Source organism: Patiria miniata, unplaced genomic scaffold, assembly GCF_015706575.1.
Source record: "Patiria miniata isolate m_02_andy unplaced genomic scaffold, ASM1570657v1 HiC_scaffold_20, whole genome shotgun sequence".
Taxonomy (NCBI): domain Eukaryota; kingdom Metazoa; phylum Echinodermata; class Asteroidea; order Valvatida; family Asterinidae; genus Patiria; species Patiria miniata.
Window position 1 is genome coordinate 7,135,985 of NW_024037059.1, and position 21,662 is coordinate 7,157,646.

At 38.7% G+C, this 21,662-nt stretch overlaps 2 protein-coding genes across 3 annotated transcripts in view; both read right to left on the minus strand.

The window, feature by feature from the left end:
- Nucleotides 1–10,952, minus strand: part of LOC119727360 (TBC1 domain family member 1-like) — a 36,605-nt gene extending 25,653 nt beyond the window's left edge. The window contains exons 1-2 of the mRNA XM_038199225.1: nt 9,815–10,952; nt 8,407–9,129 (exon numbers count right to left, since the gene is read on the minus strand). Coding sequence (XP_038055153.1) covers nt 8,407–9,129; nt 9,815–10,597 — 1,506 coding nt within the window. The 5' untranslated portion in view covers nt 10,598–10,952. The remainder of the gene's footprint in view (nt 1–8,406; nt 9,130–9,814) is intronic.
- A 4,576-nt stretch (nt 10,953–15,528) lies between these two features.
- On the minus strand, nt 15,529–21,640 carry LOC119727483 (post-GPI attachment to proteins factor 2-like). Of its 2 annotated transcripts, none has more exons than XM_038199374.1 (7): nt 21,238–21,322; nt 20,517–20,733; nt 20,010–20,155; nt 17,395–17,498; nt 16,903–17,009; nt 16,316–16,424; nt 15,529–15,945 (listed from the first exon to the last, which is right to left on the minus strand). In XM_038199374.1, exons 2-7 carry the CDS (start codon nt 20,694–20,696, stop codon nt 15,821–15,823), a joined length of 771 nt encoding a protein of 256 aa, XP_038055302.1. In that variant the 5' UTR covers nt 20,697–20,733; nt 21,238–21,322; the 3' UTR covers nt 15,529–15,820. The 2 variants fall into 2 exon arrangements, with proteins under 2 accessions (XP_038055302.1, XP_038055301.1); XM_038199373.1 differs by lacking the exon at nt 21,238–21,322 and adding an exon at nt 21,547–21,640 and having other exon boundaries at nt 15,531–15,945.
- Nucleotides 21,641–21,662: the final 22 nt, after the last annotated feature.

Genomic DNA, 21,662 nt, shown 5'->3' on the forward strand with positions numbered 1-21,662 from the left:
GTTCATAAGAAGCTACGAAAATGTGCACGTCAGTCGGTGTCCTGGCCTGTACAATGTCCAATGACAAATGGCTACATTATTGGATTGTGGTGACTTATTCACAGCAATGTACACAGCAATGTACACTTACATTGTAAGTGAATTGACATTACTTAAGAACCTGGAATTTCTAGATACTTGTTATTTGTTTTGAAGAATGTGCATGCATTCGATTCCATCATTGAATATAGGCGTTGTTAATGTTTGGAGGTTGTGATGACATCAGTCCAAGGATTGAATCATGTGTTGTTTTTTTTCTCAAAAGGAACCAAAAAAATGTTTGCCTTTTACTGTTGACTTTTCTTAGTGTAAAAGACCACATTGTTTTTTTAATCATACACTTGCAACATAGTTTGTCTTTTTATTTGTTTCCAGCAAAATTGTAGCTACGAGTTCAAATCTGGTAGAAAGGGTGATGCTCCTTTGGGCACAAAAGTACCGGAATTTATAAGCAAAAATCAAGAAAATGGAAGAACCCATCCCATCATGGCAAATCTGCCATCTTGGTTTAAAAAAAAAGGTCCGTCTTCTTCCTTTCTTTCATGGTCTTTTGAAAAGCCTTTACAAAAAAAATTCTCTTTTACTCAGCTTTAGTCATTTGCTGTTTATTATTTAATAAATACAATTGATTAATTGTTGGATAATGAATTCAAGAAAATCCTCTTCAAGCACTGATTATCCTAGACAATCCTGCATTTCCTGTGACAGAGATTTGCAATCCAAGCCGTTCGCACTTACACACCGCTCTCTGAATCAATTTGACAGACGGTATTTAAATGTTGTGATTTCTCGCCCCTGCAGTGCCAACAGCCTAATGATATCAAGCTGCCAATCCAATCAGTGCAGATTGATTTGCAAATTGTCCGCATCCAACTGTTAAAGAAGAGCTAATGTTAATTAAGCCCATATAAGGGGACTGCATGGCTGGCCGGCTGGCTAGCTCCCCGAAGTCAATACATGATGAAGCTGTGAAGAGCTGAATAAAATCCCCAGTGTCTGCTGTAATGACTTAAATAGGAGATAAACCTTATCCATTAAAACCACTTCAATTAATACTACAATAACAAGTGAGCACTCCAGTCAGTCTTCATGTATAGCCACATCTGATTGACTATGGTGTGAAAAGGTCTTTAGTACCTATCTGACCAACTGACTGACTCCCCGACTGGCAGTTCTACTGTATTAGATTACCCCGTAATGCCAACTGAGCGATGGCAAATTACATGTACTACTGCACATTGCACACCACATTACGTACATGTACGTACAATGTAATGTATGTACACACCCATTTTTTATACCCCAACTTGTGTGAGTGTGGCTTTCAACTGTATGTAAATTTCTCTTTTCTCTTCTCTTTTTCTGTTCTCTTTTTCAGCAATGACATGATATCACAATTTAATCGGGAAAATTGCACAAATTCATGGGAATGTACTGGTAATGTTATTAATATAGCTAAGCGAATAGCGATAATATATGTTAAAGGGAAAATACAACATTTGCAAACATAAAAAAATAAAACTACCAAATCATTTTGAAATACCTTGCTGGACTGTTAGTGAATGACAGTGTAAAGCATCCTGTAAAATCATGGCACCTGGTATACTGTCATTTTCAAGAAAAGTGGTATTTTTGTATCAATTTCCAACGCTGATCGGCCGACCAGCGTTGGAAAAAAACTGGCCTTTTTTTCAAATACTGGCCCCAATTGACCATCGCACTTGTTTGCAATCGATTACACACCTATGAACGGGTACAAGCCAGCTAGACTGGTTCCCTGACCTTACAATTCCCCAATGTATGTAAACTGCTCTGTTTCTTCTTATAGGGAGTCAGGGAACCAGACTACAGGAAAATGATATTTTTTCTTGGTTTTTATAGCATTTTCGAACCCAAAACCTCAAAAAAGTCAGTGTAACTATATTTGCTATATATTTCCAACCCCCCCAATTCCATCCATTTCTGAAAATTACAGCTAAAGCAAATGATGTATATTCCCTTTAAGCGAATGTTTATTTTCCTTTGAAGAATTTGTTTTTAATGAAAATGAGCGGTCGTGTGGTTTAGATTGTTAAATAAATTTGCAAACTGCCTATTGCCAACAAATTTGTGTATCAGTCTGGCAGACTGTATGTATGTCGGTGTAACATAATTATTGAACTGCTACAGCCATACCTCAGACCCTCACTGAAATTTGGCTGACGATCAATTTCCATTAGGTAGGCAACATGACTGCACGCTACTAGCAACAAAACAGAGAGCCATCAACAGCACCAACGACCAAAGGCAATCAAGGTCTTTTGAGGCCGAAATTGGTTCATACTGTACATATAAACATACTTGTACAAAACTCTGTACAGTATTACCAGGGACCATTAGAACGATGCGAGTATGGGAGACGTGTGCGGCTTTGAATATGTTGCTGCTTGTTGGATCACCATTTTATGTAGATTTAATTGGGTCCAAGTATATGCAGCTCACCATGCTGACGTATCATTATAAATGGTGTGCCCAACAAAACTGAGAACAGTGATGTATAATCAGCGACTTTTTCCAACCCCACACAACTCAAGCACTTGCGTCAATTCTAACGGTCTCTGTAATTAATTAACTCTTAACATTTGAAAATAAATAGAAAGAACATCTCCATTCAAATTGTACATGTACAAGGGCTCTTAAGTTCATGTAAAAGGCTACAAAGACTACCGGGCTTGTACGTGTACATGTACTTCAAATATTTCACTGGACAATAGTTGTTTTTTTTCCAAACCCATCAGCACTTGCACTGCACTTTATTTTCTTCTCAATGAAAAGATTGATAAAACCCAAAATGGCCAGGGCTGTTTGGGGCGGTATCAGGAGTAACAGGCAGGGCACTTTGGGGCAGTTCGGAGAGTAATGGGTAAAAACTGAAGCAAAAATACTTTGCAGAACTTCATATAGAAGCAAGGTGTTTCCAAAAAGTTTTTCAAAAATTGCCCATTGAAAATTATTATTTGCAATAGAAGCACAATAGCCACATGCAGTTCATTAAGATCACCTTTTGACTTGACCTAAATTGGACTTCAAACACTAATGATCACAATGTGAACACCTACAAGACCACTGGCTAAAGTTCAGTTATAAAAGGCACTAGACTAGTACTTAACTCACTTGACCTTCTCTAATGGTCCAAAGGGTATTGGGAGCCGTGCGCACAGGTAAAATGTACGTTATTTTAAATGGTCATTCATAATGCATGTACGTAAGTTACCGGTAGGTTTCGAAATCTGTTTTCAAGTTTTCCCAAATGTTTCAACTGAAACCCCCTGAAACCAGGGGGAGTCAGGTTGGCGTAGCTGCAGTTCTTTCCTCGCCTTCCACTGCTGTGACCCGGGTTCGAATCCCACCTGGGCAAATACACATGTGGATTGGGTTTTCAGTCCCTGCCTGATTCCGTGGGTTTTCCCTAGAATATCATTATGGGGTTTTCCTCCCACCACTAAACTGCCATTTCCTTCCACATCTTCTACCTTGGAAAAAAATCTTATACATCCTGTTCTGGCACTTGCAATGTTGGATGTTGTCGAAATTTATTTAAAATGGGACCTTCTTTTCAAGAAATCTGCTTTTCAGTTTTATTTCACAAAGAATCAAAATACATAATTGTTTTAAATTTACCAAGCAATTACTTTTAAGCATGTTGAGTACTTGGAAATTTTAAATACATTATGCAATGATCAGCCAAGTTTAATTAATATACTATGTTTTGATTGAGTCAAGAAAATACACTATATGCGCTCAATCTTTTGACTGCTGGGTCAAAATCAATGTTTAGTACCAGTAAAAGTTCCAAAGCCAGAAAGTGTTTTTCTCCCAAAGATAAGCTTCCTGTTACAGTGTCACTTTATTTACCATAACACCTTGCATTGTGAGTGTCAATGATGAGGGACAGTGTCCAATTTATACACTCTTCAATAAACAAGGATGTCAAGACAACAAACAATGGGCTACTGAGCTAACTTTAATCAAACAACATAAAAGCATCATGTCCGTGCATGTCAATCGTTGTGCTTGGATGCATTTAAATAAATTACCAAGCATGGAAAAGCGGGTCAATTATGAAAATTGATATGATGTGCCTGTATAGCTGAAAAGTCATGTAGCTCTATGCCCGATCAATCCTAAACCTCTTATGAATAAACGTGTTTTTCAAACTGTTTTGTTTTTGTTTGGGTCTTTGGGTTTTTTTTAGTCTTTGTGGATGTGTACATTTTATGCATACATTTGTACCATATTGGGGCTACAACTAGAATGAAAGCAAAACTGTGTATTTCTGTGTATAAAGAAGATGTAAAAAAATGCATTTAAAAGAATATTTGTTTTAATACTGCAAACAGGAAAAGTCAATGAATGACAAAAACTGTTCTATTGCCTAAATGCTGATTCATATGTTGAATGGGTATTCGGAAGTTCAAGTAAAAAATTGAAATTTATAACCATTAGGGAAATACTGCAAACGTGACTAGTCCCCTTTACAGTGCATTTGTATACTGAATTACAGAACTGCGTGACATTTTGACCTTTGGATTTTGCTGATGAGAGGTTATTTTTAAACTATCGTCCGTGCCAACGTGGACACATGCATTAGAAAAGAAAACAAAGTCAGTAAAATAAGTTGCAGCAACCTGTAAAGCGTAGTTGGGGGGAAAAGTCCCCCAAAATTATTTTTTAAAGGCCAAAAAATATTGAAAAAAACAACAACAACTAATGAACATTAATGCGTAAAATGCAATTAATCCTTGACAGGCTAGAAATATTTAGTCATTTCTGAGAAATGTGCAATCAGAACAGGGGAAAACAAAAGCATGTTCTCAAACTTTTAACAAATTCGGTATGTAGCACCAGAAGACACACGTATGCATGCGTACAGTAATTGTAAAAGCGATGTTGTCGTTTAATAACAACTGAGAGATCAGCAAGCATAAAAAATGAGCTTTGTATTATATTTAGATTTAAACATGTCAAGATACAAATTAAGAATCAACTATACATGTAAAATGATTCTGAATTGGGGATCTTTTGTTCTGGAATGTAGTACATTAGCACCAGTACTACTGGACATTGCATTGTGTACTTGTATTTCCTGATAAAACTACAGGGAGCTCCCGGCCTTGGGCAGCTTCAGACACTACAGTGCAGAGAGGAACAGGCACTGGCCATTGGCCCCCCCCCCCCAAAAAAGATTTTCCACTGGGGCATGGCCCCCCCCCCCCCCACTCTTGTATGTTCCACAATAACGTACTATTGGAAAAGGGTGCCCCCTATTGATGAAAGAGGTTTAGTCCCACCCCCCTGCTTTTCGAATTTGCAATGGCCAGCCTGTACTTGCAGTGCTTTGGGCCCCCCCCCCCCCTTCCCCAATTTTCAAAAGTGTTCCCCCACTGCGCGCTGGGAACAGGTAGGGCAGTTTGGGGAAATACCCGAACTAATGGGTTAAACATAGGACCCTATCTGTTTGTTTTCACACTGCTGAACGATGTACATCCTTTCGAGGTCATGGAAAAAGTGAGACATTACTCAAAAAGGTCAGTGTAAACATCCTGTTCTACAATTTCATGAGATTTGATCTTCTTTCTACCAAGTAACCCTAGGGGATTATGAGGTCGGGGTAAATAACACCTTGCGCAATCAGGGAAAGTCCCTAGATAAATCTGGGAAAGACCAAATTCATGTGTTTGCTGGTTGCACGAATCCCATAGGAAAAATTTGGGGAGTTCTTGCAAAACCGGACCAAAGGGGGGGGGGGGCATGAGAATGCAAATGTCATCTGTTTTACCAATTTTCAAATTGGGAATTTTTGGGGTTGTACCTTTTTTGGGTGATCATTAGGTACATGTAATAAAATTAAGTTTAGAACTTTGCACTACAAGTATGTGACAAAAATTTTTTTTAGTGAGTTGACGTGGTTCTAAAAACAACCAAAACAAATAAGTAACTTACATGTTATCTCATTGCTGACTCCACTGTGGAAACCTTCGATATGTATTACATCTATGTTAATAATAATTACATGTATGTTGCAAATTTATACAATACTGAAAAAAAAAGTTTCTAATGTTCAACCCCTTTTCAGTACTGAAAACTTTTGATTTTCTGATGATTTTGAATAGTCACATTTGGCAATCATAATACTAGACTGTAAATTTGACTATTTAAAAAAAACTTTTAGTGAGCTAATTCAGTTTTCACGGTATACACCAGACCATCATCCAACTCTGCTTAAAATGTATGAGGAATTATTCAAGGGAAAAACCTCTTTGACCTTATGTGTGTACATATCCTTTACTTTATCACAACACCAATGTAGGTAGGAAGGAACTAAGGACTTGTGACGTTTCGTCTAGGAAGGAAATCCATGTGTGGCAGTAACGTTAATGCAGCAACTTCCTTAAAAAAACATATAAGACTTCTGTTGTTCCTCGTTCATTTGGTTGCAATATGGTTATTTGAATTTTATATTGTTATGTGATGTACTGTTTCTTCTACTGTCCACAGGCTCAAAGGAGATGAGAAACATCCACTATTTTCTTTTAATTTTATTAGTTGCATGTTTTTATTGTTTGTCAAATGAAATCTTTTTGTTGAAAGCCATTTCCGCACATGATTTGAGAGCTTCCATGAGAAATATGAGCTAATATTTCTACTTAAAAATCAGTCAATTATCAGGCGGCGAAGCTGCCTTCCCCCACGTAAACTCGTTTTGAATATTCCTTCAAGTCCAAGTGAGAATAGTCGAAAACTAAATTATTCAAAAATGCACGGCCATAATTACCCCACAGGAACTTTCATGAAATTATTATACTGTAAAAACATTTTAAATTAATTAAAGATCACTGAAACTCAGCAAGTTATATTGCAACTGCTTGGCTGAGGATTTCACATGTCATACAGGTATGTTGCAATTCAATACGATCTGTCGCGGAAGGCTTCACTGCAGAATGGGTTTCCACTGCGGACGTCACACATTTTGTCCTTCGAAGCAGAGCTTCAGATTTTAACGTCGGCCAAAGGCTGTGACGTACGTATGAACAGTAACCGGTGGAAAAAAATGGGATCTCAGTGCAAATATCCCATTTAATCTCAGCTGAAATGCCATGGCCTGCCCATGTATTTCCTGTGGGGCAGAAAACCCTATCAAATTGCAGGAATTCTAAAGCGCACACATCAATGTAGGAAGGAATTCATTGTGTGGTCCCGCTGCGCTACAAATTCACTGCTGGAATCCATGTCCAACACACCTGACAGATTTTGTGCAATAGGCATATGGCATGCCTAACGAAACGTGTTCATGTGATATTTTTATTGTCAATTTTTTAAGGGATTGTTGATGTACATGTAGACCTTATATACTGCAGGTGTCACAGAAGGTGTTCATTATTATTCAAATTTACATGTAGTAACAATGAATGCGTGAAAGGTTTAATCAAACACCTATCCTAGCGATACAAAGCCATTGCCCTCTAAACATTGCCTTTACACATGAGACCAGTAGCTGTTTAATACAAAGTGTAACAATTTGATTTCCCCCTTAAACACATTGAATTAACAGAATTCCCCATTTCGTAGATTTGGAAGCAATCTGTTAGTATGCATAATAAAAGAATTTAAAAGTGATTTTTAAAAAAAAAGTGAAATTAAACAAAATTTGTCCATTCAAAAGTTTTGTTCGACTTTGTATTTAGTTTTTCTTAAAGACAATGTGTGTGACTTTGTTGCGCTAACCATGTAAAACTTTCTTTATAAACATGCACAAATCAATCAGCCTGCTTACATGAAGCGATAAAAAAAAGTTATCTAAAGATGTTGATGAAATGATGAAAGTGGTTGTCATGGGGATTGAGAGATGAAGACATATGCTAATGAGGAAGAAAGGACAATGTGGGAAAATGACATCTAAAGGCAAGGACAAAGTTTAATTACATTTTATAAGGATATAATTAATGCATTCACCCAAGTAATGTCGTGTGTCTTGAATTGTGTCCCAAAGCTTGTGAGAGATAATATATCACAACCTCATTCAAGTTGGACTCTAACTCTAGAATTTGTTCTCTTTCATGTGAATCCTGACAAATTATATATGATTATGATGATGAGTGACATTGATGATTGAATTGATGGTGATGAGAAAAATGGTACAAATGACAATGACAACTTGATGATGACCACAATGACTATGACAATGACATCATGAGTTCAACAATCACAATGGTGACGACAATGACAGATGACAATGATGATGATGATACTATTTAATAATAACATTAAGCACAATGACAATGATGATGATGATAAGTTACACATGAGATCCCTGAAAAAAGTGCTTACCTGAGAGCAAAATGAGATGTCATTGAACTTCTTGGTCAGCATGAAGGATTTCTTGTCCGGGCTGATCAGTGTCAGCATGGACTTGCCAATCTGGAACAGCATTGTCCGATTATGGCCACTCGTCACGCTCTGACCATTCATCTCTGTCGCTGATGCTACAGAGGCAGTCGATGAAGTTGTTGATGATGCATCGCCGTGTCCCGAAGTCCGATGTTTCAGCATGGCCGCCCCTGCTGAGGACACCCTGTCCCTGGCTACGGGGGACAGTGGGTCTTGCTGGCTGGTCCGGCTGCCATTGCTGGTTGTGTCACCATCTGTGTCTGCCGCATTATGAGGGGACGAAGTGAGTGAGTCCGAACTGACAGAAGATGCAGTGTCAGAGCTTAGTCGGTCCAATTCAATGGCTGTCCTTGTGGCGTCGGCACCCACCGACTGTCCATTCTGATCTCCGAAGGAATAGTGGCGTTTACGATTTGCCAATTTCTTTTTGCTGTTCTCCATCTCGTGCACGTTGAACTTCTCAATGGTATCGTCGATGAGGGTTGGTGGGGCGCGCTTGTGTGTGACAGTCACCCGGCCGCAGTAGAGGACCTCAAACATGGTGGCGTTGTTGATGCGCAGGTTCTCGATGGCCTCCACTCCGGCTTTTTCATCTTTGCTGATGCTGTCGTATTTCATGGCCTCCTTGGATGCATCACGCACAGCGCTGGCAATGTGATGAACCTGCAAAGACAACATTCCAATTTCAAAAAGCAGGGTGAATTCTAGTAAACATGTTTGCAACTTTTGTGGTCAGAATCAAAGACAAATCAAATCATCAGACAGGTAATATGGGATGAAAATTAATAAACAATAAAGAGGAATGCCTAAGTTCTACAAAGTAGCTTAAGACTGGATGACTTGTGAATAAAAGAATTATCTTAAACTTGATTACTGAAACTATGTTGTGGTGCACATGAATACATTTATAAACAGGCAATAACAGGAATCATGTGTGTCGTTTTTAACCAGTTCACGTTGGAAGATGTGATAACACGCACCGACTGTTTTTTCACAGGCACAGCTGACAGGTTATTAAAAAAAAATTGTAGAGGCTTAGTGCTAAATAATACATTCAAAGTCTGATAATACGAATTAACGAAAACGAATACTTAAGTTGAACTTTTCAAGAACAAACTGAATTATAGATTGTAAAACTGGTGTCAACACTCAGTACACTTGGTACAATACCAAGAGTCAAACATTTCAAAAACAAAAGCAGTAGAACTAGGATGTTGATTCATTTTGGGGCCTCAACTCCAGAGACAAGGAAAGAATTTCAGACAGAGGAAAAACACTTGAATGTTATCCAAAACACTTCAAAAGAGTTAAAGCTCTTTGAAATACTGTGAAAACACTTAGAACTTACAACTTCTTGGTCGGATGTCTCAAAAACATAACAGTGGAAATTTGAATCGCTGTCAGGCCTCCAGAGATACGCAAAGCACTTCTTGTCATGGCCCCTGGAGAACCGCGTGATGCTCTGTGGTAAGTGCTCAAAGACAATGTTGCCTTTGCTTTCCGAGATGCCCACCGCACCCCTGGAGGAGACTTGGAGGATCAGATTCTGCCCAGTACCCGCCCGGCGCTGCTTGTCGGCCAAGATCCATGGCAGCATGGGCTGTGTGATGCGCCGGTCCAATTGCACATTGCCAAAGTATTTCATCTTGAAGACGGCTTTGGTGCCTCCCCCTCCGCATCCTCCTCCAACCCCGCCAACTCCATCGCCCATATCCCTCCCCTTCATGATGACTGGGTGAGTGTCCAGCATCTTACTCCTCCTGTCTCTTGGGATGGAGTCCAGTGAAGTCCGCAGCTTCACCGTACTCATTTCTGCAATGTTACCAAGACCATCCACCTCATCCTGGTTTGTGATGGATTCATTGATGTTGCTCAATGATGACGATGATGAAGATGCTGGCATGCTGTCTGTACTGTCGTCTGCTAGTCCAACCTGAAAACTGCAATGTGTGTGATGTGGGTCACGAGGCGGCGTTTTATTGCGGGTGCTATCTAAAGAGACTGTCCTATCTACATCCGTGTTTACGACCGCGCTGGTGCTACTGCCATCTCGCCGATTGGGTTGTCTACCGAGTCCACTATCCAACGACAGCGATTTCTTGGCCCCCGCTAACGGAACGTGCTTGGACATACTGAACTTTTCCTCCTGCCCAAGCGTCTACTTAAAGGCTTCTTTGTTGGTTGGTTCTGGCGGAGAATTCCCCCGCCGTCTTGATGACACGGAGCGGTGTGAGTCACGCACCGCCAACCGTTTCTGTACTCCTGTTTGTGTAGGTCGCCATGTTCTTACCTTCCTTGATCGGACGTTTAGAAAACGTAGCGTACAGATCAAGCCAATAAATGAATTATTAACTTTAGCACATCTGTCTGAAAAAAATGCAGCAAAATCTCCATCAATACGACACGAAATTTCATAACCGATGCTACAATGTAACTTGCATGTTGTTTCTTTCGATCAAAATAACGGGACACATTGTTTTAGCATTTGACATCAACTACACGTACGTTAGTAATACTCACTTGAGCGACAACAATCCACCCCTTATTATTTTTGTATTCAAGTCCCCGATAACAATATCATGTGATTTATAATATCTCCTGTCCTCCGTGATTGTTTAAAGTTCAAACGTCAGTGATAGTTATCAATCGTGTGGATTTTAATTCTGCTTCACTGGCTTTCAAGTAAAAAGAAAAATTTAGATGCTTTCGAAGTATTAAGCAAAAGGGTGGACAGTATAAAGTGACCATGACCATATCACTGAGCTGGCAGTTTGACGTCATTGTCGCATTTCATGCATCATTGAAGCCAGTGCATGACACTTATTGCTTACAAGCCTTTTGAGATCCTTTCAATTTTCCTTGTGTCCCCGGTTATTTAAAAGTGGAGGCATAAGATTATGATTTCCTCTCGACAAAAGATGGCCTAGTACTAGCCCGCCCCATCGTCACTTTCGAGAATGCATCGGCCCCAGTTTCCGAATATTTTGTTGAAGGATATTTGAAACCAATTTGAAGGTGTTTTTGTCTGTGTTTGAAGGAAAATCCTTATTTGCACATCTAAATCCAAGTTTTGCCCCTTCATTTGTCTCTTAACTTCGACCAAGCCTTTGCCTTTGCATTTGCAAAGTTCTTGGACTTCAACACCCGCAACTCAAGTACCCCCCCCCCCCCCCCCCCCCCCCCCCCCACTTTAGAAAATCGGAACCCCTACTGCAGTAGTACCTTTCACTTGTTTGGCTTTTTCAGTTGCTAAATAAATCACATATTTATGTTTTAGGGAAGTGCCCCAAGTAACTAAAATAGCCATGACACATCAGAGCCAGCATTCCATAGCAATAACGTCACCAGACCGATTCCGTCGGATTTGTATGATAATCTGCAGTGAAAATGTCTATCGTGTTACACGAACAGATTGGGCAATAAATAAAACAAGCACACTACGCCGCGGGGGAATAATGAGCGATGACGCACAGAAAGCGAAAAAAAGTATAAAAATAAGTGCATGTGTGTAATGTTACTTAAGGCTAGCTCCATAAAATTATGTTCGTAACATGATCTTTTAAATTAACGAGAACGGATATATAAGGAACTGAAAATAAATACAGCGGGGGAAGGAGGGACACCGGGTGGGTTAAGACTTGGGTTTCAAACAGCGAAAGTGAAGATAAACCGGCCGATTGACAAATGCAGCAATCGATGAACCAATTTCTTTAGTAATTTTGCATCCAGCAATAAATTGAAACAATTGCACAATCAGGCCGATTCCGTTCACGTACGAAAAATATAGGGTCAGTCAGTCGACGGGTTCCTACATTTTAATTATTTTTCTCTCATTGTTTGTTTCTTATATTATCATACGTGAATTACTTCAAGTTCAAAGTAAAGAATGTAATACTGAAAGTAGGCGAGTAGATTATGATAATGAGTCGGCAATTTTGGCAACATTTGCAGGGTTTGGGTCGGAGGTCGATCACCGCGTTTTGTGGCGCTATTAACTCTTTTTGGACCAACTTTGCCCCCCCCCCCCTTCCCAAAAAAGGAGTGGGGTTCCCCACAAAAAAAGGACGGATTATCACAGGTATTGATTCTTTTGTCCTATTAATTCAACCGGCTATTCATAATTTTTTAACCATTACTGAAAACAACATAACAGCGGAAAAGAACAGTTTTCGAAAGTTCGAAACCCAAATACATTTAGGCCTACTGCGATTCTGTTTTGACACCAGACCGTTGATGACGCATGCCATGTATCACATTGTTTTGACCATGTTTTGACAGATCACACAATACAAGGAAACCGCCAAGTCTGGTCTAGCGGTGTATTTAATCGGCATTTTGCGGCTGGCTACTTTGCTATTATCTATTATTCCTCAAGTCTGGCGCTTTTGTTGATAGAAAGAGATGTATAAGATAATGTTTGTTTGCGGGTTTTTCGTTGACAATGTGTTGGGAAGGGTGTGTTCTAGATAGGGACAACGAAAAATATGACGTCTGTCGAAAATATTGCAATCTTTTGTTGTTTTGTTATTTTCGTGTAAGCAATTAAGGTCCCACCCAATTATGTACACAATGGGTAAATATGCACACTGTTGCACGCCATTATCTGGAATGCCCGAATCACAAAGTAGCAACTCCATTGTGGAATATCCCAATCTTTACTTGTTTACCATCGAATTACATTTATTTCCTTTTTATTTTAAATAATAATTCGGCACCTGAGAAGATTAAACGAAAAGTACACTGTTAATGTAAAACAAAAGAAGTCATTGCAAACTTACTAAGAAAGTTTTAGCTATCAATCTACAAATAAATTAATCAAAACACTTACGTGAACAAATGAAAGGCTTGAAAACTACATACCAACCACAAAGTTGTTGTTTTTATATTTTATTGTATTATCCTAAGCTCCAAATCCTTCTGCAAAATGCAGCCAACAAAAATCAAACCAATTCAAAATCACATCAAGATTGCACATCTAAAACCTACAAATTCAAAGTAACTCCAAAATGTACATCATACCAATTCATACTGCATAGCATCAAATACTGAATAGCAAAAACCTTAAAAAGTGTTGACTATGAAAATGTCAGGATCAGCCATGTTATGCACTAATATTATCCTCCTTTTTCAATAAAGAGCGCAACTTTGATTAAATTATATACCGTTTGCCAGTCTAGGCTAAATGCATGACTACAGCCTACCTTTACCAATAACAATTTACATTAATGTATCATGATCATGATAAATACATGTATTCAATTGCAAACCGATATTTCTTTTAAAATTTTGAAGCCTCTTCATTTGTTCAACATGATTAGCAGTACTTCACTTGATAACTCTAACAAAACCATTTCACTCATATAATCCCTCTCACAATTTGTGTAAAAAAGTCATTGTAAAGAAAGAATCCCAAAAGGATGTACTTTTAACCTCATCTTTTAAAAATGAATCTGCAAAAAAAGTGTATTTTCCTATCTCTTACATAATACCAAAACTTTGTTTTGCAGCATCTTTTGAAACTTTCCTTACAAATAAGGTGAAAACATAGATGAAAACAAACTACAAGAACATCATGCACTATAGCACATAAGCTATCCAAATTATCCGTCCGCTATAGAAATTTACATATTTCACAAAGACATTAACCCTCACAAAATTGCTTAGAGTATATCTATTCAGTTTCCATTGTGGCTCATTTGGTTGATTATCAATTACTTCTGCAGATTACACACACAAAATCACAGTCTTTTCACAATAACTCAGAATCAATTCAATTGACTTGTTTAACATAGTCTTCGGCCTGTTTCACAATGCGTTTGGTCGTTTTAAAAATTGAAGGTTTTATCTTGATATTTACATTTATATTCATATACTTTGGTTTTATCTTTTGTTCAGCGCTTTTTGGTTTTTTAAATGGAAGGCGCTATATAAGTTTTTAATTATTATTATTATTATTATTAAAACTTTGGTAAAAAATATACTAATTTTTTAAAAGACACAAAAAATCTCCACACAAAAAATAAATTGTACTTTCCTCAGTATGAAATGCACTTTACATACAATCAAAATCTGACAAAAATATTAAATCTCCATTTCATATTAAAACCCACAGTATCCAATAGGTCTATTGTGCATCACTTTTTCAACTCACACAAAAGTGTAAATTGTGGACCTTCAGCCATTGTGGACCCTATTGTCTTCTATTATTCAACGTCCCCTATTAAATGCAAAAAAAAAATAAACCCACATATTTTAAAGTCACACACACGCACAAAACAGTTTATATTACATAATACAAAATACAAATACAGCCATACAAAAATGCCAGTTAAGAAGCCTGAGTAAAAATAACAATCTATCCACTAGTGCATGTACTTGTTTATAACTTTTTTGTTTAATGTCATTCTTAGTGCTCTAACCAGTTAACGCTGGAGGACGTGTACAAAATAATCTGGCAAAGTATATTTGCAGGAGCAGGTGACAGGTTCAATCCTCAAGCTTTCCCCAGTCTCTGGCAGTGAACATGTACATACAAGCCAGTGGTTCCCATTGTTTTTGTACACACCGTGTGTTGAACTTGGCCGTTGAACACAGCCCATCTTAGTATCAAATATCGCTCCGTGGCAGGGCCTCAGAGTTTAGCAAAATAGCAGTGAGAAGTATCGTACAAATATTGTACGAGGGACTCTCAAGAGTCGGTCAGTATTTGCGCTTAAAATAAAGTATACTGAATGGGGAGGTGTATAAGAATAATATATACTATTATAGCATGTACATAATGTCCCTCCCCCAATTTGTATTTAGGTTTGTTGACCAATGAATAGAACATGTTTATACTAGTCAACCTTCAGATGCATTCCGAGTACAGTTAAACCGTAACTGCAAAAAGCAGAATTCAGCCTACTAAAACTTATATTGCATTGATAGTAACATTGCATATGGTATTTGGTTATACATTTTTTACTTCTATACACTCCCCACTCATAAAAAAAAAACAGTGCTCAATGTCATATACAGGCATGCAACTGGGAAATCACAAAAAAAGAGGAAATTCAAATTTTTCCTAGACTTTGTACAGTGTTTTTCTATTTTCAATGGCACACATGGGAAGTAAAAAAAGAGGAAATCAGCTGATCCGAGGAAGAGTTGCATGCCCGCATATAACAATGCTTACCACATTTCTGTGCTTGGCAGGATTCTAATACTGCAGTCCTCTTGAATTCAAAATAACATAAGAAACAGGGGAAAGAAATGTTCCACTTGGTGGAAACAAATGACCTGACAAAAAGTCGTAATATCTACATTGAAAGTTACTGGTAACAAGCTGTTTTTTTTTCACATCCCAGAGAATCACTTAGTCCTTCTTTGATGGCAGGGAGATTTCGATCACGACATCGGCAAAGTCGTAAGTGACAAAACCGTGGTACAGGATGTTGGTCAGCACCACAATGTACTCAAAGAATGAGAAGACAGTGTATGCTGATAAATGGGGGGGGGGGAAGAAAAAGAAAAGTACAACAATTAGACTCAGAATTATTAACCGGGACTGGGGAGGGAAGGGGGAGGTTGTTGCTACAAAAGTGAGGTATACCTCTGGCTGGGCTTTATGATTTTAGGTCTTTGACTTGAGGGTATTCCAACCATTTCATGCTTCTGGAACTTCAAATCCTACAATGCAAGTCTAAAGACTACACACAAACTTGGGTCTTCCTAAAATGGAATGCATCTGTACAATTTCTATTATATCCAAACTCTACTGGGTTTCTTCCAATCACAAAGATAAGACCACTCGAATTTGAGAAATTCCAAGAAAAATTCTCTTCAAGTTTGGGCTGACAGAGGAGCTTACCATATGGTTTGCAGTAGTATCTATGTGTCATGTAACAGGCGACGGCGATCAGGAAGCAGATGATATTGACAACAAGGCATATGTATTTCGCCCTCAGAGATTTGCGCTCCTGTTGGAAGAAAAGGAATTAAATCACTGAAAAGTTGTTAAGCATTGAGCACTTTTCAACTGTGGCCTCGTTTTCTAAAATCCGAGAAGATATCAAACCATTAGTAAGCACCCTTTTTTGATACAAATTTTTTTCCAAGTCTACTTTTTTTACCCATGAATAATTGTACTGCAATTTTATTGCCAGAGGGTGCTATGTCACTGTATAGGCTTCCAAATTCTACATTAAATTATGGGCCCAAAGGTATCTCATGAAACATTTGTGCATGGCGCTTGCAAGGTTGATTACGGCGAAAATTTTAATAACTTTTGATGCTGAAGCAGCTGTAAACACCGACCCTTCTACCTCAGATGACATCACTGCTCATGAATATGGAAATTTGAATTAGCATACCGAAACTACCGAGTACATCTCTAAAGATTCCATTTACAAAATGTCTACTACATCAGCTATTTCATGAGTGAATGTATTTGCATACCCATGCAGATGGATGGGACCCACACGCTGTCTTGTAGACAAGACACATGAGAATCATAAACACAGTAGCACACACTTGGAAACTGATGAAAAAGTTCTCATGCAGATCTGTGATCAAACACAAAGGGAAAAAAAAGAAGAGGCAAGCTTATTAAAGCTGGTCCTGGAGTGCTGTTCATCGTGGTAATGTGAAGGAAATGAAGGATCTGTTTTTCCTGTGAAATGGTGACTTGACATATTGCCGACACATGTACCATGAAAGAACATAAGGCGCCAGACTTAATGCACATGTGGTATAAATAGAATGCTACGTCACATACAAGAACCGGCAAGTCTCGTAAAGTTGGGCCCAGACCAGTCAAAAGTGAAAGTCAGTCAGTTTCGACATGCAAAAAGACAACTAGTCTCCTGAGAGCATTTGAGGAAAGCACTGAGGCCAATTTGGCCTTAAAAACATGACTTCCTTAAAAAAAAATCAGTCATCTTTACCAACCTGTGTTTTCTGTGGATGACACGCAAGTCAGCGCGATCAGAGACAGGTTCTCGAGCAGTTCAGCCATTGCACATGCATTGCACAACACAGGGTACCAGGCACGGCTGATGACATTTTCGTTTGTAAACAAGAACATTGCAAGTGGAGAAAATATTTCTAAATTGTATTAATTCCAAACAAAATTTGCAAATGCCTTAAACCCAGTAAGGTTTGCACAGAGTGTAACAATCATCAATAAAAGTTTTTCTTTTTTAGCTGTGGAAGAAAATATTAAGAAAATGGGGACATCAAAGAAAAAGTGGTTTCTTCCGAGGAATTAAAATCCACACACTTGGCAATGCCTGAGAAAAAAAATCAAGAAAAGAAATTCGATTTTTTTCTTTCTTCGCATTTTTGCCAAGACTTAGACACAACATTTTGTCCTGTAAAAGAAAATCAGATTCACTAAAATATCAATAAACATATCAAAGAGCACAGAAGCGAATGCCATTCAGAAATTTTGTAGCAGCAGTGAAGTAAGGGTTGCAAGGAAAACGAATCAATTTCGAGCAAAGTTTTTCCAGACGAAAATGTTGAAAATGAAACCTAACCATTAAGAAATTAAGCACTTTATAGCGTGAGAAAAGAGTTGTATAATTGATTAAACCTTGCAAAGTCTTGCAGCATTGATTGCATGGGGGAATGTTACACTGCACTCGGTTACCACATGTCAAAATGTTAATGCATCCTCTTTGGGTGAAAAAAAACATGGAAAGATGAATATGTTGCCACTGAAACCAAATGGGCAAAGTGAAGGTCAAGCAAACTATTTTAGATGATATTCGTTCATACTCATTCTAAATGGTTTTTATTTACTTTGCACGCATGTGTAATTTTACATGAATGTTTAATAGGCCTCCATGTTTTAACATTGGGTTGAGTAGCCCCCTATAAGAAACACTCATGCAATCCAAAATATTGGAAATATGGTGGTTTATTTTCAAACTATTATGAGCAACTGTAAAATACAACATTTTCAAAACCCAATCTGAAAATTCTGACAAGACCGTTTTTCTGTCCTCCATTTTTTTCATCCAGGCTTTTTACCAGTTAAGAAACATTTGTTTTTTAATCACACAAAAATTCACACTCACAAAAAAACCCTCATTTTTGGTTTTGTTAATTTTGTTTGTTCATACTTACACTCAGTTTTTGGGTCTTTATCAAGCACATCATAGCTTGATGGAGGTGATGGGTGGGTGTTAGATGAGGTCATTCACCATGAGGTCATAGGTCAAGGGTCATGAGCTGGATGCACACATCCATCTCATGAATATGTATCTGTTGCACTGAATCACTCTAAAACCACAATCGTGCCGGGGAGAAATTAGTATTCACATCAAGCCCCATTAGACAAACACATTTTTTGAAAATCTTTCTCAAATCTGCTGTAGTGGTGTGCAGTTTGGGAACTGGGTACCTTATTGAAGTAAAACATAGGTATACAAGAAACACAACCCCTAAATTCAAATCCCAGAAATTGTCTGAAGGGCTTCATAGCATTACAATTGTAACCAGCAACTTTCACGAGTGTCATCTGTCGCATGCTAAAATGCACATCAACATAAAATCTGTTTTGGTTTTTCATGTAGCCTGGTTTTGATTTTGGAAATTTTCCACAAATGGCATTCAAATTATTTGTTTTTGATTGTCTGAGAAGTTACTAAGTAAGTTGTTACGTTGGTTACGGGTACCCGATCAGGTAATCTGGAACCGGTTCCTAACATCAGTGGTCGGGTACTCGGGTACCCAGTTCCGATGCACATCTCCTATCTGCTCAATGTTAAACTTACTATCTCAAACACAGAACAACAGAAGAAAAAAAAACCCTATTTTTAGGATTAGAAACAATAAGTTGTTAGATTTGTGCATTACAATTCATTGTAGCAGCAACCTGTAGATTAAAACGAGCTCACCACCCTTATGCAGTTTAGCTGCCACTCTTATGCAGTTTAGCCGCCACTCTTATGCAGTTTAGCCACCAGCCTCATGCAGTTTAGCCACCACCCTTATGCAGTTTAGCCGCCATCCTTATGCAGTTTAGCCGCCACCCTTATGCAGTTTAGCCGCCAGCCTTATGCAGTTTAGCGGCCACCCTTATGCAGTTTAGCCACCACCCTTATTCTAAACGTTGTTAAAATGCGTGTACAATGCTGAATGAAATGGCCAAAAGTGATGAAGTATAGACATGTACATTGCTTTTGTCCAATGCATACTCTATTCAATGCAATGGATGGAAAGCATGACATTATACAAGCAGTGTTGTCGAATTCTGAGCAGCAGCTCCCACGTGCAGAACTTGCAGTAAAGCATTTTAGTAGCAGCAATGTGACTGCATTTGAAGCTGCTGCAAATGACAGAGCAGTAAGCAAGTCAATATCAAGTCAAATTATACACTAAGTCACAAGTAACAAGGGATAGGTCATCTGAATGGCTTGTATCTTGAATGGGGATGACTCATGTTGACATGTTTGAACATGTTGGCTAGTATCCATTTTTGGCTAAGCCAATGTTTTCTCTGCTTCGTCACTTTCTGTGCTCATGGCTTAAGCTTTCATATCATCAAAGCAGCTCACCTAGTCTTGACTCCCGCGTACTGCATGTGGTGGTACCTGATGGCGAGCAGTCGTTGAACAGTCGTCAGCATGACTGACAACCTCCAGATGTAGCAGGATGGAGGGAGGGCTATGGCAGCACTGATTGAGGGTAGGAAGTTGGGCACCTGGAACCCCCAGAACACAATGATGAAAATACAATAATACCTATAATGTGGAGCTTTTTATTGTTATACAGTGATTTATATCAATATCTCAAAGCACTTCACACTCATTACTCATTTTCCCCTGAATTGTCATTGTTACCCCTGATTGAAGCGCAAGCCTCCTTCCAATGGGATGTAATTCTCGGATTCGGCATGATATCACTTCCGGTCACTGACCTTAATGGTGACCTAGCTGTGGGTGTGAAAACAAAAGCTCCCGCCATTTTGACTGTGTGTGTGTGTGTGCATGCTGAAGTTCTGTGTGCCATTGTTCTCACCCGGTTCACGCCCGGAGTTCACATGGTGTACGCCTCATACTCACCCTACAATGTGTTGCAATGCTGGACTTATAGTTGACAAGCAACGCCAGGCCAATGCAGAGAAGGAATCCAACAGCCATAGTACCCGTGGTGAATATGGTCGCAGCCGACATACTGATGTACAGCGCCCTCGACGGCGAGAATGCCAGTTGATTCCTGTTGACGTCGTTCCTTGTCTCCATTTTTAACCTTGACCTTGTGACAACAATCTGATTGCTTCTGAATAATACAAAAAATAACTGGACTTAATTCCAGAAATGTAAACTGGACTAATGTAAGAAAAGCAACCGTATCATTTGGTAGCAATTTCTTATAAAATCGTAATGGCTATCGTTACAGTATTGCAACATCACCATTGCTAATGGGCACTGCAAATCAATATCACATTTGTAACTACCGATCCAACCAGAACGCTTCGGTAGCTCGATTGGTAATTAATGCATTGGACTACTGTACCGGGAACGCGGGTTCAATTTGGGTGCCACGCTGCTAATGAAGTAATTTTTTTTTATATACATGCTGTAGTTTTCTTTAATTTCACGCTTTTAATCCAATCGTTCTTTGAATTTAAGTAGATTTCATTTCCTTCTTCACAATCCGCGCTTGGACTTGGAGGATTTTTTAAAAAAGGGAAATAAAGTTTGAGAACCATCTGACCATGCGGTTGAATGATACTATAGTATGATTCAAACAGCCAAAGATCCTGACGTTGAATACTCTTACGTCAGGGCAGCAGTTGAAAATTGCGTAACAGCTGCCGTAACAATAGCCACTGCGCTGATAAAAACCAAACATTCAAAGTAGAACAAAAATTATCCACTTGCAAGTTGCAGCTGTAGAGGGCGGTATAATGATCCAACGGTGATGTTTAAGACTGCTCAGCTCACTTTACTAGGCGCAAGTTTACTTGTCTTAATTATTCATTTTAAAGGGCAATAAACATAGATAATTACAATCTACTTAATTCCCTGTATTATATATGATTATGTCAAGGAAAGTCAATACGTATTTTCCAAAAAAACACAGACTCACAATCACATAGACTCAGATGCTTCCAGCATGTCCCAAGCCTCCCTGTTGAAACTTGCAAAAAGTTTACGGTCGTACAGTCTGGCTCCCTCTACTGTTTGATAGCTTTCAGGATTTGC

Excerpts from the sequence above, each read along its gene's own strand:
- LOC119727483 (XM_038199374.1), bottom strand. The coding sequence starts at position 20,696 with ATGGAGACAAGGAACGACGTCAACAGGAATCAACTGGCATTCTCGCCG. Across the intron at positions 20,156-20,516 it reads GCATTGCAACACATTGTAGG|GTGCCCAACTTCCTACCCTC; the intron begins GTGAGTATGAGG and ends TGGGGGTTCCAG. Across the intron at positions 17,010-17,394 it reads GTCATCCACAGAAAACACAG|ATCTGCATGAGAACTTTTTC; the intron begins GTTGGTAAAGAT and ends GTTTGATCACAG.